Below are 16,382 nucleotides of genomic sequence, written 5' to 3'. Positions count from 1 at the left end.
CCTCTAGCCAAGGTCTCAGAATTGAGTCACGACAGCATTTTTTTTAAAAACTGTGTTACTCTGTGGTGTTCATCTGTATATAATGTAGACAGATCTTTGGAAATCTATGTATGTTTACTTTTTGCCAAATGTTTAGAGAAATGGCATTAAGAAAATAATTGTGTTTGTATTAGTTTTGTGAATCTGAACGTTACCCTATTTTTTGATGGTGTGCCCTTTAGAAATGAAATTAACGTTTCCATATTAGTTTGACCATATGTATTCATTGGTACAAATGAAACAATATACACACACGCGCAAAGGTGATTCTGAGTGCTGTTGACTGCCGTTTTTAAGTAGATATATTTACTCACATCCCATGAAGCCCCCTATTTTAAGGTGTGTAATTTAGTGCTTTTCCATATCTTCACAAAACACAGAATATTTTTCTCACCCCAGAAAGATTCTCCGACCCCATGAGCAGTCACTCCCCACCAGCCTCTGGCAACTTTGTCTCCAGATTTTCCTGCTCTAGATATTCATCTAAGTGGAATCATACCATAGGTGGCCTTTAGTATCTGGCTTCTTCCACTTAACATCATGTTTTCATTGTTTTTCTGTTTTAACATGTATTAGTACTTTGCTTCTTTTTATGATCAGGTAATATTCTTGTTGTGTGATATATGAATTCTGTTAATTCATCAGTTGATGGACTTTTGGGTTGTCTCTGTTTTTAGCTATTAGGAATAATGCTGCTGTGAATATTTATGTATAAGGTTTTTGTGAACATGTTTTCATTTCTCTTGGGTGTATGTATACTTAGAAATGAAATTGCTTGGTCATATGGTAATTATATGCTTAACTTCTTGAGGAACTGTCAAACTTTTCTAAAGTGGTTGCACTATTTATGCATTCTTAGTTTATTTTTAATATTCTAAAATACTTCATGAGTTCAGTATTCATTTACCATTTGATCCTACTGCATATAATCCTCATTTTTTAATTCTACCTTAATTACATACACACACTTTCTCTAAAAGATAAATAACATTTAAACTGCTCACCACAGGAGGTAACATGATGTAACAGAAAACCACCACATTAAAGAGTCTGAAAGCCAGAGTTTTAATTCCAATTCTGTACTACTTTGCTGTTGAGTTCAGTCAAGGCACTGATCCTAGTATTTCTTTGTCCTTCTGTAAAATTGAAAGACTTGGACTGAACAGCCCTAAAATCCCTTCTACTCTGAACCTGTGATCAGAGCTTTACCTTTGTCCTTCTGCTGTTTTTCTTCTTTATTGTCCCCAAACCATACTTCCTGCTCTTCTCATTCACCGATGACACGAGTGCATTCAACTCAGCCCTCCCATCCCAGGGCAAAGATACTAGTTTTTGTGTCCATGAATACAAGAGCACCTGTTTCCCACTTTCCTCTTCATGATAAGAATAAATTCTAAAGGGCTGTGGTATTGGTCGAAAGCAGGGCATCATACCAGGGCAATTGGCTGATGATGGGAGAACAGTTGGTCCTGACTCTGCTGCAAGCAGCCTGTTGGCATTACCCAATTCTGGGGAGTCTGTAGAAAAGAAGATGCAGCAAATTTGATTGGTAAGGTTAGTTATTTTTAAGTTAAAGTGTTTGTCCTCATAAGAATGTGGAATTGACTGGATTTCATAAATCTATTTTTTGTTGAATTTTAAGCTTCCTTTTTCACAGTCACATACAAATTATAAATCTCAAATTTTTGGTACTATAGTTTTTATAGATTAAATATATAACCTTGAAGGCAGACTAGAAGTATAGCTTCTTATGCATTTTAAAGAGACTTCATATGGTAAAACTTTCAACTTACCTCCTACCATTAATAGTCAAATGACAGTATTCTTTTATGTTCTTAAATGTTTTGGAATAAATATTTTTGCCTTACAGAGATTATGATATTGCCCTAGGTTCTTTGAAGACAGAATGTTTCTTAAGACATTTCCCCTTTACTTATTTATTCATATATTCTCCTGATACAGTAATTATCATTAAGTTTGTAGTTTTAGGGTTTGAGATGAAATTCTAGAAGTTTTCATTCTCCATAGGAACTTTAGTAAAACCTGAGCACAATTCTTAGGGCTAAACTAATTACTCTCCTCTGCGTTAAATCTTTATGATTGTTCTTATAAAGGTGCCGTAAGCTTAGCTGTGGCGGTCTTGATAGCACTCATTGTTACATGCAACATTTGGCATTTATGGGTAAGGCATTCTGGCACAATTCATTATTTAAATGTGAATTGGATGCTTCAGTTATGCTTCAGATATTCTTAGGCAAATATTTAACAGGCAGTATAAAATTTTCATTTGTTTATTTATTTTGCTGTATTTGTTCTAGGTTGGTTCTTACTTGAAATCTCCAAAATTCCCTATTTGGATTGTTGGCAGTGAAACTCACCTCACCGTATTTTTTGCCAAGGTATGCTTGTAGCAGGATTTTTTTTTTTAAGTGTGACTTCAGGCAAACAAGTAATGTAAGTCCATTTAGTTTGGATCTTTGTGCAAACCCCAATGTATTCCCACTACCAAGTGGATTGTTCCAAAATCTAAAAAATTAATGCTAAAGAACATATGGTTCTATTACTCTACCTTTGGAATCATTTCAACGAAATCTGTCATGATTTAGTTATAATCTTTTTACCTTGTCTGATTTTAGAGCTTTGACTTTTTATTTTTTTCAGAAGTTACTGGTATAATGGTGAAAATAATTGGACTTAAAAGTTTTTAATTGCTCTTTGGTAGGATTTAAAAAATCTAACTACATGATATAAAATCATTTTAGTTATCTTCTAGGAAAATGTTTTAAAATCTAATAGTTCAATGGTATAGAAGTCATGTACTCTTTTAAGATGGACTATTTCCTAGAATTTAATGCATGGTTACAATATTGAAATAGATTATATGCACTTGAATATGTTTGTGTTACTAAACCATTTCTAAATCCCAGCCTTCCCTGTAGTCTTTCTTTTTCGACAGTTGAGAGCTTTGGAGTCAGACAGCCTTCATTTGTATTCCAGCCTTGCCACTCCTAACATGGCTCAAAGCCTCTTTTTCAGTGTCTTTATTAGGGATTAATGATAGCACGCAGCTCATCATATTGTCAGGTTTACAGATGAAATATTTGCGGTGTGCAGGGCAAACAAAATGCCCAACAAATCCAACCTGTCATTATCATTGTTGCCATTTTCATTACTTTACCTTCATTAGACATTTCTGGTATGCTTAGATAGAGTTGCCAGATGTTGAACTAAAGGGAGAAAATATATAATTTTATTGCAGTTTCTAAATTCTCATGCACTTTCCTGATTACTCCATGTACGTTTTTTAGCTTATTCTCAACTTAACTTAATGTAAGTTTGTGTCTATAGGAATTATGAATAGTAAAGATTATACTAAAAACTGAACTGACAATGCTAAGTTTTGTGGATCTATTTCATTATTTATTACTGTATATACTTCTATTGTGCTGGCAAAAGTCCAGCTAGTAGATTTAGAGCAAGATACATACTTACCTTTTTTTACCTAGGGAAAGCTATAAAAAAAAGCAACTCTTCAAGTACAGACATTATTGGATATGTGACAAGTAGTCTGAAAGCTTTCACTGTTTATTTCCCTCCTTAAGTAGAGGGGAAGAAGTTGAAAACATGTAAACATAGAATCTGCACAACTTCTAATTCCTGAGTGAGGATTTCATCATTTGACTAATTTTTGTGTCAAGTGTTAAAAAATTTTTTTAGAAAAGAAGATAGTTCCAATTTACGTATAGAAATGTATTTCCAAGTTAGTATTTTATCTCCATCCCTATTCTTTAGCATTAGAAAAACTATTAAATTCTATGAAACTATAGAAGTTTCTAATATAAAAGATAGTAAGACTAAGATATTTTAAATATTAATTTTTATGATTGATATTTAAGAAATAAGTTTGTTGTCAAACAGTAGAAGAGATTTCACAGGAGGTTAATACAAGGAACAGTGTCCATTCAGCTCTGTAAATATACTCAGATATTTTATTTTTAAGCATCTTAGTGCTAGGTATGTTGATAGAGTCATGGACCTTTCTATAGGTAAAACTGTGATATACACATTTCTTATCCCCCCGTCCTGGTGTTCTTTGTTGTTCCCACTGTACTTGGCCCATTGTGCTATTGCATTTGTCAGTCTATGCATAGTTCTCCTTCCCACACCACTGATTGCATGTCCTGTGGTCAGCAGGGAGCCTTATCCAGGATAAAGACCTTCTCATTCATCCTCTTATCCATAGACCTCAGCCATGTAAAAATGTTGAATTAGAAAGATGGAGTACATGGAAACATGAAAAGCCCCTGCGTTTATACCGCCAGTTGTAGGCCTGACAGAACACTCAGTGTATGCCATGTGAGTCAGACAAGATTCTGAAGCTGTCTTCATTTACTTGCATTCTTGAAGCTACTAATGATCCTTATAGAAACACACACTCATAAAGTGATTATAATGAATTTTATAGTAAGATTTTAAGTTCCTCAACTATTATAAATCTTAAAAGTCATATATATATATATGAAGTACCTTATCTCCTATTGAGAACTCTTGACCTCTTTACTAATTGCTATTGTTTTGATACTTACCTTTGTATTTTCTGAACCTGATATATAGTCTGGCACATAGTATAGGAGATTCATTAGTTTAATGAATAAAGCCTTTGCAAGAATTTTCCACACTTGGGTTCCAGCAATATTTTTATCTTCTAAAGATGCTTTTTCATGACCCATTCTGAAGATTCTTAAAAAGCATGGTTTCTTCCTTTTCAGTGTGTTCTAAAACAATTGAATTTAGATTGCTAGACATGTTATCTTTAGAAAGAGTTATAGGTAAAGAGTTTTTCCCTTTACATAAAGTAATAGAAAGCTAAAAGATCACATAAATGGTAAAGGAAGTGAGTAACACTTGACAATGTTTATTATCCCTTTAAAATTTTTCTGAATAAAATAGTATTTATGTAGTCTTCACCAAATAAAAAATAAAAGACCTATTATTTGGTCATTCTTTCTTTGATATTTCTTTACTGCAGCAAGAAATTTTGCCTGTGGATCTGTTTTTATTTTTTATTTTTGAATTTTGGTGTATTTGTTTTAGGTGGATTTGTTCACCTTATGTTCCGTCGCCTGACACAGACAATGTTGCTTTTATTTTCCCCCAGTAGCTTCATATAAATGTTGTCTTTTTCTGTAAAACTGGTATGTTGTTTGTCTGGATATGTATTCCATGTGCTGACTTCTTTGTACTGATTATGATTAAGTAAAAAAGCATGTTTTAAGGTCACAATTTTCAAGGCAGTCTGTAATTTGGCATTGTAAAATACCTTTGGAAAGCAATAGCATTCTTCATGTGACTTTACACTGGAGGTGATAATAGTTGCAGCTGTCTTCTTTCATATACACACTCATTTGTCAGATATTTACTAGGCATACATGTGTGTCTGGCATTATGCCAGGGGCTGTGAATACAGTGGTGAACAAATATAGATATGACTCTTATTCTCCTGGAGGTGTGCTTTCTAATGAAGGAGGCATTAATCAGAGAATCACACGTGTAGAATTAAAACTGTGATAAGTAGTGAGTGACAAAGCACAGCTTGGTAAAGCTGTAAGAATTTGTCTTAGTTTTGCAGATTAGGAATGTTTCCTTGAAGAACTGGTGTCTAAGATGAGCGCTGAGGCATCAGTAAGATTGAGCTACCAGAAAGGGGAAGAGCATTCCCTGCATATGACATGGAGCAGACAGCTGCTGAGGAGGAAGGGACTCTGGTGTGAGCAAAGTGGAAGAGAAGAGCTGAAGCATTTGAGAATCTGGCAGGGGGAGGGTGGGGACAGAGGTGTTTAGAAAGAAGAAGGGAACAGGATTAAATATGCTTTTTGAGAAGTAAATCACTCTGGCTAATAGTGGAAAACATACGTACTGAAGGATAAACTCAGGAGTATCTAAACAAGACTGTTGCAATATCCCAGGTAATCAAAGACTATAGTTGATCCAGGCTAATGATGATAGAGATGCATAGAATTACATACATTTGAGAGAGTTATTCCTGAGTTAAACTGACTGTACTTGTTGGTGGATTGGATTGGATAGGTAAGGGGTAGAGAAGTCCATTGACATATGTGTTCTTAATGATTAGATTTTTGAGCCTCAGAAAGAGCTCAGCTTCGCTGTTGTTCAGTGTACCCACTCGTGATTAAAGCACCTTATTTTCCTTTGGACAGACTGACCAGTTCAGGAAGAAGGATTGAGATACTGCAGGTTGGGGCATCTCAGTGAAACAGCCCAGCCAAATAAACCCCACGGTGAGGTTCACACAGACAGTTGTAGGCCTGACAGTTTCTCTAGTATTAGCAGACTACCTAGGATCACCAGACATTTGAGGAGTGCTTACATTAAAGACAGAGGTCAGAACAAGCAGGGCAAAGGGAACTCAAAAGAATGGAGATAGCATAGGACATTATAGGGATCAAAATCGTTTCAAAATCCAGAAACCATGAGAGTTGTTGTATCTGTGAAACTAGGGAGGCTATAAGAAAGAACATTTGAAGGACAAAAGAGAAACTGGAAAGTTATGGAAAGACAGATGGGAGAACTCTGTCTCCTATAGGTCATGTGGTAGCTTCCTGATGGCCGTGCTGTTGCCCTTTCTATAGCTGCAGCGTCACTGCAGTTCAGTAATTACAATGACCTTTGTAAAATTTAAGTCACTTCATCTCAGTCTTCTCAAAACCCAACATTGGCTCCCCTTTCACTAATAGCCAAAGTCCTTAAAATAACCTCCTAGGCCCTGCTTCCCTCCCATGATTCTTTGTCACCTTTGTCTCCTTTCCTCCTACTCTTTGTCCTGACTTGCTTGGACACACTTGCCTTTCCTCTGCCTCAAAAATGAGGCATCCCTTGACACCTGCTGTGCCTTCTGCTTAAATGAGCTGGCCTCAGACATCTGTATAAAGGATTCCTTCCTTCCTTTGGGTCAGCATTCAGGTGTCTCCTCCTCTGTGAAGCCTTTCCTAGCCCCTTTGCTAAACTTTCGACCCCTTTCCCTACCCGCTTTTCATTAAAATTTTGTCTCTCAAAGCTAGATATTTTTTTTTAATTGAGGTGGAGTTCACTTAACAAAATTAACCATTTTCAACTGAACAATTTAGTGTCATTTAGTACCTTCACAGTGTTACCCAGCCACCACCTGTATCTATTTCCAAAACATTTTCAGAATAAACCATATCCATTCAGCAGTTATTCCCTCTCCTCCTTTCCAGAGCCCCAGCAGCCACCAGTGTGCTTTCAGTCTCAATGAGGTTACCAATACTGGATATTTCATGTAAATGGGATCCTATGATACATGACCTTTGTGTCTGGATCCTTTCACTGTGTATGTTTTTAAGGATCATCCTCATGGTAGCATGTATCAGTGCTTCATTCCCTTTTATGGCTGAATGAAATTCACTGTGTGCATATGACACAGTTTATGTACTCAGCCATGGACATGGGGTGCACTTCCACCTTCTAGCCATTGTGACTATCCTGCTGTGAACATTACTGCAGCAGCACTTAAGTTCCAGCCCCTGTGTGCAGTTCTTTTGGGTGAATACCAAGCACTGGAATTGCTGGGTCATATTGGCAGTTCTACAGTTAACTCCTTTGGAACTGCCAACCTGTTTCCACAGCAGCAACACCATTTTGCATTCCCACTAACAATATTCAAGGGTTCCAGGTTTTCCACATTTTTGCCAACATTATTTTCTATTTTTATTGCCATCATAGTGGGAGTTAAGTGGTTGTTGTGGTTCTGATTCATATTTCCCTGATGACTGATGCTGCTGACCGTCTGTGTGCTTCAAGCCACTGGTGTGTCTTCTTTGGAGAAATGTCTAGGCAGGTACTTTGCCTTTGAATTGGGTTGTTTGTCTTTTTGTTAGATTCCCAGTTATAAGGCACATAGTATCTATTTAACTTAATTTGTTTTGTGTATTGTCTTTTTCTCTCACTAATAAGCTCTAGGAAGGCAGGATTTTTTATCACTTTGTCTTCTACTGTTTTCCAACACCTGCAAGAGTTCCAGGCATGGTGTTGGTGCTCAGTAAATTTCTGTTGAACAAATAAATCGCAGAAAAACACTGAAGATTATCTCACCAAAAATTGTGAGACTTGTTATTTGATAAGAAAGGAGACTGGGGCTTGCGAGTGCTAAGTTGTCTTTGATCATACGGCAACAATAGATGACTAAATTTATGGATCAGTTAATGCGTATACAATATCCCATACAGAGACTAAAACAGAAGCATTTGCTTTTGCTTTTCTACTCGATCGACTTAAGTACACCTCCATACACAGGTTCTTTCTCCAGATTACTGAATAAAAACATCTTTGGTGAGTATTTCTAAATAAGCATTGTCACTCTAAGTACTCTTATCATATTTAAGATTTATATTCATGGTTTGAGGGTGGATTAGAAAATTGTTTTTATTCAGTGAAATGACTTCTTAACTATCTGTTTTGGTTTTCCCAGTTGAGATGAACAGTCTACTTTTAGAACTCCAGATAATTAATTATAATATTTTTTAAGAGGGGTGTAAGTTTGTGATTTTAAATTTGAGTGCCAAAGTGTTTACTTAATAGTTATTCCTTGATATTTGAGATGCCAGTGGCCCAGAACCTTTTCTTTTTTTAACTGGATCCCTCTTCCTGACACATGGAGAGTCATTGAACACATTTTGTAGGATTAGGAGAGATTTTTCACAATTCGGTTTTTGTTTGAAAGTTAGTGGTAAAAATAAATTTAGTAATATTTCAGAGGAGGTTGTAAAATTTCACACTGATCAGTTTTATAGCCAGCTTCTTTATCTTCAAGTTTTTTAATTTATCTGCCATGTTTTGTAAATCATCTTACTTTTTTTTCTGACTTAGAGTTATCTTTTTTATCTTAACTATCTGTGACTATGAAACAACAAAAATTATACTGTACCCTTTGATATATCTTGGAGATTGTGGTCGCAAAAAATAAAGCTATCCTATGTAAATGGGACTTTTGTACTTACTACTGAGGGGGAATAGCAGAGAATCTAATTGCAGGGAACTTATAGGAAGTCAGAACCATCAAGCAGCTAGGGTCTCATGGAACCTTTTATAAGAGGATGTGGGTGAGGTGAAATGCAGTACATAAATGGACTTTCCAAAGGAAATTTAATTTCTATTAAGTAGGGTGAAGAATTTTGCAAGCTGGTCATCTGAGGTATGGCAGAATCAACTTTCAGATCTGTATGCTGTGCGGGAGCATGCCCTTGGGGCATGAGCAGTGTGTTCAGAAATTATACCATGGTACTTTTGATGAGAGGTTAGTTGAAAAATTGCAAAGCTACTGTACAGATGAAAGAAATGATTTTGAATAGTAGATGCTTAAAGAATTTAGAACCTATATTTAAATTTATCTTTCCTAAATTGTTTCCCTTGATATCAAAAGAAAAAGCTCTATTGCTAAACAGGGCTGTGTAATGTTTGTTTTATAATGTTAAATCTTTTCTTCCTTTAGGAGTCAGGCTTGTTCATACTGAGACATATTAGTATACTTTAAGTGCCCAAATATTACCTGAGAGAATATTTGGACATTTGTTCTCTTACCTTTCTCTTCTCTCTAGCCATCATTTTTCCCTTTGATATTTTGTCTTCCTTTTTTATATCTGGGTTTTAAGGTTAAATTATTTGGGTCACTTTCATAATTTCCTTTGGAATTGGAACTAATTACAAAATTAATTTGCATTTCAAATTCAAGATGAGGGCTTTAAATTTGAAAATATGATGCTTTAATATTGTATAAAATTAGACATTTATACATTTAGTGTATAAAATGATAGGCAAAACAAATGTTTTCTTTTTATTGTGCATTTGAATCTCAGTGTGGAGTGACAGCCACTGATCCAGTATAAAAATAGTTGGAACCTACCTATAACATCTAGTTTCATCTTCAGAAGATCAGTAACTAATGTCCTTGGTAATTCATTTCAGACTTTCTTTTGAAGTTAGAGAGATGCGTTTCATATCCCTTCTTGTTCTTTTTATGGTTATAAAGGGACTCTTTGTATGTGTGTGCAGAGTGTTCCTTTTGGCCTTTCCTATGATAAAGCAGTTTTCCTTTCAGGTAAGAACACATGAAAACATATTACTGTTTAGACACAAAATGTATAAAGAAACTGGATTTAATACAAAGGAGAAACAAAACATGTAACTGTTCCTTTATGAGCTGACTGTAACAGTGGTATCTGTTACTGGGAGTCTATTTAAAATTCTTCCTACAGAGCAAGCTTCTTTTGTGTGTGACTCTTTGGTGTACATTAGGAAGACTACTGCATTTAAATGGTAGGGTCCTTTTTTTAGTTATTTCAAAACTGGAGCATTCTACTTTATTGTTAATATATTTCTCTACATGTAATTAGCACAGTTTTAAGGAAAAGAAGTGAAATGATGCCTTGTAGACTTTGTTATGAAGAAAATTCCTTTATGTATCTTTAATTATTGGGTAAAAGTCACATAATTTGGAATGCAGTTTGGGCATTTTGTAATAGGGTTTTCCTATATGTTAGTGCAGATCATTCATCCCATCCATTTATCTTAAGTAAATTTTAGAGTTTATGCATAAGTTTAAATTTGATGCCTTATCTACTATAGAAGGGAAATGTGTTTAAGAGGTGAAGTATTTATTTATATAGTCTACATCATAATTTGCCATGTGACTTTTAGCTACACCTATCTTCTAACAGAATAGCAGCTTTAGGCAAACGATACTGAAGTTAATCTACTATTTGAACTACTTGGAAAGTCTGGGTAGAAGTCTACACAAAGGCTTTCAAAGTGTATTATAAATGTTGCCTCCTTAAACAAAGTAAGAATTAATTGTCCTTATTGTATTCTTTTTTCTGAATTCCCTCTTGCTCCTGTTTCTCTATCTGGTTTTTATAATTTTTATGATTTTTTTTTCCTTTAATCCTCTCATCTGCCCAGAGTGTGATCAAAATCCTGCTCAGCTCTCATGGTCCTGCCTTGGCATCTCTTCTGTTTTGGCTGCTGATTTCCTTACTCCCTTGTTGCTCCTATAATATCTTGCAACTTTCTACCATCTTATGGTCACTGATACTACCTGATTTATCTGTGTCCTCACAGGACCTAATATAGCAAACATTAGGCATTATGCTAAGTACTGTTAGAAGGAAAAGATTAATAATATATTGTAATAGTGTACTTTTTACATTTACTGAGTGTTTTCTATGTGTCAGGCACTATGCTAAGCATCTTATATGCATTCCTCATTTAATCCTCAGTGCAACCTGTGAAGTAAGTGTCCTTTCCTTCTACATTTTATAGTCTGGGACCAGTGAAAAATAACATCTCTGAATTTATATATTAGTGAGTGCTAACTACAGGATTCAAACTCATATCTTCTGACTCCTGACCTTTTAACTACCTCAGTCCCTTAGGAAAACAAAAAACAATAATACTAGGGTAGAATAGAGACTGGAAGTGGGGAGACAGGTTCATAGATGATATTTGGATTAAAGGACATAATCAGTTTTAGATTTATATGAAATGAGGGCTTGGGGGAAAGTCAAGCACAAAGACGAGGGATGTGGCATGGGAGAGCTCATGCTACATTTGAGCAATAGTAATTGGTTCAATAAGGCTGAACACACGTGCTAGGAGACTAAGATGGAAGCCTAGTGGCATAGAGTAGTTACAAGACAAATGGCTTTTCTTGGCCCAGTTCTTCATGTAAACGAGAAAACACACAAAGTGATTCTGGATGCATAGGAGAGTCCTATCATGGAGTGGACACAGTAGGCCTCAGGGATAAACTCTGTGGCCAAAACCAGTTGAGAAAGGCTGGAAGGACTGTTAAAGTGAATTGTACAGCTATGAGAACAAGGAGAAAAATAAGTTATTTGTTAATATTTATAATTGTAATGATTACAGTTAGATTCGTTGAGACTCTTCCTCCTACTGCCTTATTTCCACTTGGACATTTAGAATTTATGGAGAGAGAACTTGGGCTTTGATGTATGCCTCCTGCTCTGACTTTTCTGGTGATGCAACACAAACCTGCAGCACATAGCAAGGGGCTTGGTGGGTTTGTCGCATGTTGTTTGGGAAGTACTGGGAGAGAGGGAAAAAAGACTACTGTCCTATCTAATTTCAGTTGATGACATTAACTGAATTCTGATTCTAACATTGGCACAAAAGAACATTATATTCTTAAGAGTGTTTAATAATTGACTTAAAAGCTGTTTTATAGTGGTTCTCAAGTTATTTTCATAAGTACAGTTAGTGAGTTGGAGAGTCAATATAAAAATATAAAGTGATTTTCAAGTGAAATTTTACTTAAAGCTTAGAGATGAATTACATGACAATTAACTTTAAATCTTTTTAAGGCACTCTAAAATGTTGTCTGCAAGTTAAAATGTAATTTATGTATGTGTGATCATTCTTGAAGTTAGGTAAGGTTCTCAGAGGTTCTCTGATTACTCATGACAGCAGATTGCTCTTGATAATGATGAAAGGTATAGTGAATAAACTTTAAAGACCTTTTCAGTAATGAACTACTTATACTGAGCCAGTGAACTGAACATAGGGCTTCCTTATATTTCAGTAGGTGTTTAGAAGAATAGCTAATGTTACATTTTAAAAGGTTTATGGTGAGCAGTGAATAATTATACTGATAGTACAGACAGAGCTACCTGAACAAGAGGTATTTGTTTCATGATTATAGGATATTAGATAGTCCCATTACAGCTTGGTATTTTTATTCCCTTCTCTTCTGTAGCATTTTGCCAATTAAAGAAAGTTGGGTGAGGCTAGATAATTTTAAAACCTGTATTGCTTAGCAATCCCTGTTGACCAGTAAATTGGCTGAACTGAAATTGAAATCTAACATTCCTCTGATAAAAGTATCTGAATATATTTGAATAACATAGAGAACTACTTTTAGAGTAAAAATCATAGTGATGGTAAGTCAGAGTTTAAATAGCTAACTAAGACACTTAGGTATTTGTCTTGTTTAGGATCTTTTCCTACTGGGACACCTGGAAGGGTTTCAGGGTACAATGCATGCTGAAATTTTATTTTAAGTGCTACAACAAAGGCTGGAAGAAAGAAAATGCTTACAAGTATCCTTGCTGACTTGGATAACTTGAAATTGCCTCAGTGGAATCTATTTATTTATAACTCAGTGTTTTTTTGAGGGTGGGAGGTTAATGTATGTTTGAATTTTATTCTGCAAGGTAGTTTTCTTAAGATTTTAAAATAATATTCATGGAAATAAGCACATAGTAGCATATTTGTCTCTCTTTCATTAGATTGTGACCTTAATGCACAGACTAGATCTTTCTCCACCATCTAATAGGCTTGACAGTATTCAAGACATTGTGGGTGTATAAATAATTGTATGGGAAAAATAAGTATACTGTCTAAAAGCTATATGCTGTAGTAAGTCTTGGAAATAGGAAATCTGATTAGAATTCTCTTCATGTTGTTCTTAACAGTTATTACATGAGAGTTCCGTCTTACTTCTTCTTTTATTATTAAATCATTCCCTCGATGTACAGTAAGAAAATATGGCACTGATATATTTCTCAGTAAAATATTGTCTTAAGATTGTAAAGGATTCTTTCTCAATTGAATGGAATTCTATACTTGCTGTTCAAACTCACTCTGCAAATATGAAATATGTTTAATATTAGTATTTTACCAAATTTTCTACATGGACCATTCTGCTGCAGATATTTAAACTAGGAACCTTGTTCAGAAGTGTTTAAGTAAATTAGTAAAAGTTAGTGTTGAAATTTGTAATTTTAAATCAAATTGGAAACTTAAAAGGAGTTCAGCATTAAACAGTTTAATGGGAATAGAAAGTGGTTTTGTAACTTTTTCTGATTTCATCTATAAACATTTAAACATATAAATTTAAACAAGCTTTAACTAAGTGATCATTTTCTACAATAATCTAAAAACTATTGCAAACGCTCAAAATAAGCAAACCAATAATTTGGAAGAGTGTACGGTTTTGGTTTGCAGATGAAAACTTTTGGAATGTTTTCATTGGACTTTAGTGTGATCTTTTTTTTTTCTTTTTGCCTTTATTTTCTTTTCATTCCCCCCCCCCCTAGTGTAAACACATCTTAAAATAAGTGGTATGACTAAGAACAGTTAATTCCTAAGGAGTTTAGCAATTTTAGTTATTAGTATACTGACACTACAGGAGCAAAACAAGGTTTCTTTTTACTTGTTCAAGACACAGTTTGGTTTGTTAGTAATAACAGTTGTAGTTGATGGTTTTATTATGTGGAACCTGACCAGTACTACTGAGCTGTACTTTGGGAGGAAAAAAGGAATTTCTGTTTAGGTAATTCATATATGGGTTTTTTGTTGTTTCTTCATATAGAGGGTTTGAGATACATCTAAACTTCAACCAATAAATTGCCTAAGTTCCTCTCTGGAGATACACTCTATTCTGACATCTTTGAAGTAATCTGCTTTCATCTGTTTCAGTATCTTACTTCATAGGTTCCCCAGCCCTGAGCTCCTCTAGTCATATCCTGCCAGCCTATCGAAGCGGACACTTGGCAAGAGCTGAGTGTTGATCATGTGCTGACTGTGAGGGCAACTCCATGTGCTCTGCTTGGATGTTTAATCACACCTCCACACTAAATGTTCGGTTGGCCGCCTTATTTCATCAAAGCTGATGTCCTTTCCTAGCAGCTCCTTTTCTCTCTCAGTTCTCAGTCCTGTTCAACTCGAAGATCCCCCATGGCCTGTGCTGATTCACATCTCCCTGGCTTTCAGATTCTGTTCCTGCTAGCTAGAATTCCCTAGCTTCTTTTCTCTCAGATGAGGGCCAAAATATTTTCTTTGTAAAATCTATTGAAACCTCTCTATATCCCCAGATGTGTCAGAAAGAAGACATCTTTGATAAATGTTAGATAATTTGGAAAAATATATTCTCTAAATCATAGGTCAACAAAATGTGGCCCACATGCCAAACAAGCCAGCACCTATTTTTGTAAATTGTTTATTGGAACACAGCCATGTGTATTTGTTTATGTATTATTGTATTATCTTGCTGCTGAGATCATATCTCTGCAAAACCTAAAATATTTGCTCCCTGGTCCGTTACAGAAAAAATTTGCCAGCCCCTGCTCGAAATGAACATTTGTTAAACTAGAGACATCAGGCATTTTGCCCAAGATTCAACAGATTTTTCTATATCAGGCCAAAATATATAGCCTATTCAAAGTAGAATAATAACATTTTCTAAAGCCTAAGTTTTTTATATATTCATAAACAAGTGAATTTTCATTGTCTACTTTAATTCCTTTCTACATAGGCATAGTATATTTTTTATTTGTAGCACTTGGAACTTAAAAGACAAGGGATCAGATAGTTTAACTGCCTGAAAATTTGATGTAAACCTTTTCTGTAGCTAAAACTGGCATCTTCTGTGTCTCCCCAACTTTATGAACAAACAGTAATTTCCCCAGACTTCACTGTGTAAGAATATTAAAATAACACTTCAATTATATTCTCCACCACGTTTTTCCTCAAAAAGATTGTTTTTTGAGGAAGAAAAACAATATTCCCTTTCCATCCATTTATATCATAGTTTTAAATAATATTTAGAAATATTGAAGTAATGTTTTAAAACTCTTTCCAACATTTCCCCATTATTTACTAGTAACAAAAAAATGCAACAGATATTGAATAGAAAGAACAACTGTAACCTCCTCCCATGCCCCTGGGTGTCGCCTGTATCTCATCTATAGCTGGTACCATCTCCTCAATGATAGCATTCATCCACAGTTTGCAGCAGTCATTGTGAAGGAGAGAATTGAAAAAAGAATGAAGTAGGGTTGGAAACAGTTGAGAGGACTAAAGCTTACTGTGGAATACATGTAGAAATTTTTGCAATTAAGGTTTGGAAGGAATAAAAGAATGTAAGGAGGAATAATAGTAATAGCCCCAGTGTTAGTAACTGTTACATAAATCTGAGAGCAGACACTAATCCTAGCTTAGATACAGAGTTAAATTATAGAGCTAAGACTGTATTGGTGATGTATTAGAAAAAATAAAGAGTTTTAAGAAATATTATTCAAAATCGGTTAAATGAACAAGCATAACCCAAGAACCTAGCAATCTCTACCAAAATTACAACTGCTTTCTGCTTTTGACCCAGCAGTCCTATCTTGTGCTCTGTCCTACAGGTGCATCGGCACATGTATGAAATGACATATTCAGGTTTATTTGGTGTAGTACTTTTTATAACAGCAAAATGATTAGATACAGTCCAACTATCCAGCAATAAAAGT

The 16,382-nt window shown here is 35.0% G+C and overlaps 1 protein-coding gene across 6 annotated transcripts in view; it reads left to right on the top strand.

Moving 5' to 3' along the window:
• The window catches only part of MINDY3 (MINDY lysine 48 deubiquitinase 3), an 81,411-nt gene that overhangs the window by 42,094 nt on the left and 22,935 nt on the right, over nucleotides 1-16,382 (top strand). For all 6 annotated transcript variants that reach the window (XM_036908030.2, XM_057498234.1, XM_057498232.1 and 3 more), the window contains one exon: nucleotides 2,358-2,438. In XM_036908030.2, coding sequence (XP_036763925.2) covers nucleotides 2,358-2,438 — 81 coding nt within the window. The remainder of the gene's footprint in view (nucleotides 1-2,357; nucleotides 2,439-16,382) is intronic.

The sequence above is a fragment of the Manis pentadactyla genome, chromosome 3 (assembly GCF_030020395.1).
Source record: "Manis pentadactyla isolate mManPen7 chromosome 3, mManPen7.hap1, whole genome shotgun sequence".
NCBI lineage: Eukaryota > Metazoa > Chordata > Mammalia > Pholidota > Manidae > Manis > Manis pentadactyla.
Note: the sequence above shows the minus strand (reverse complement) of the source record. Positions and strands in the feature narration are given on the sequence as shown.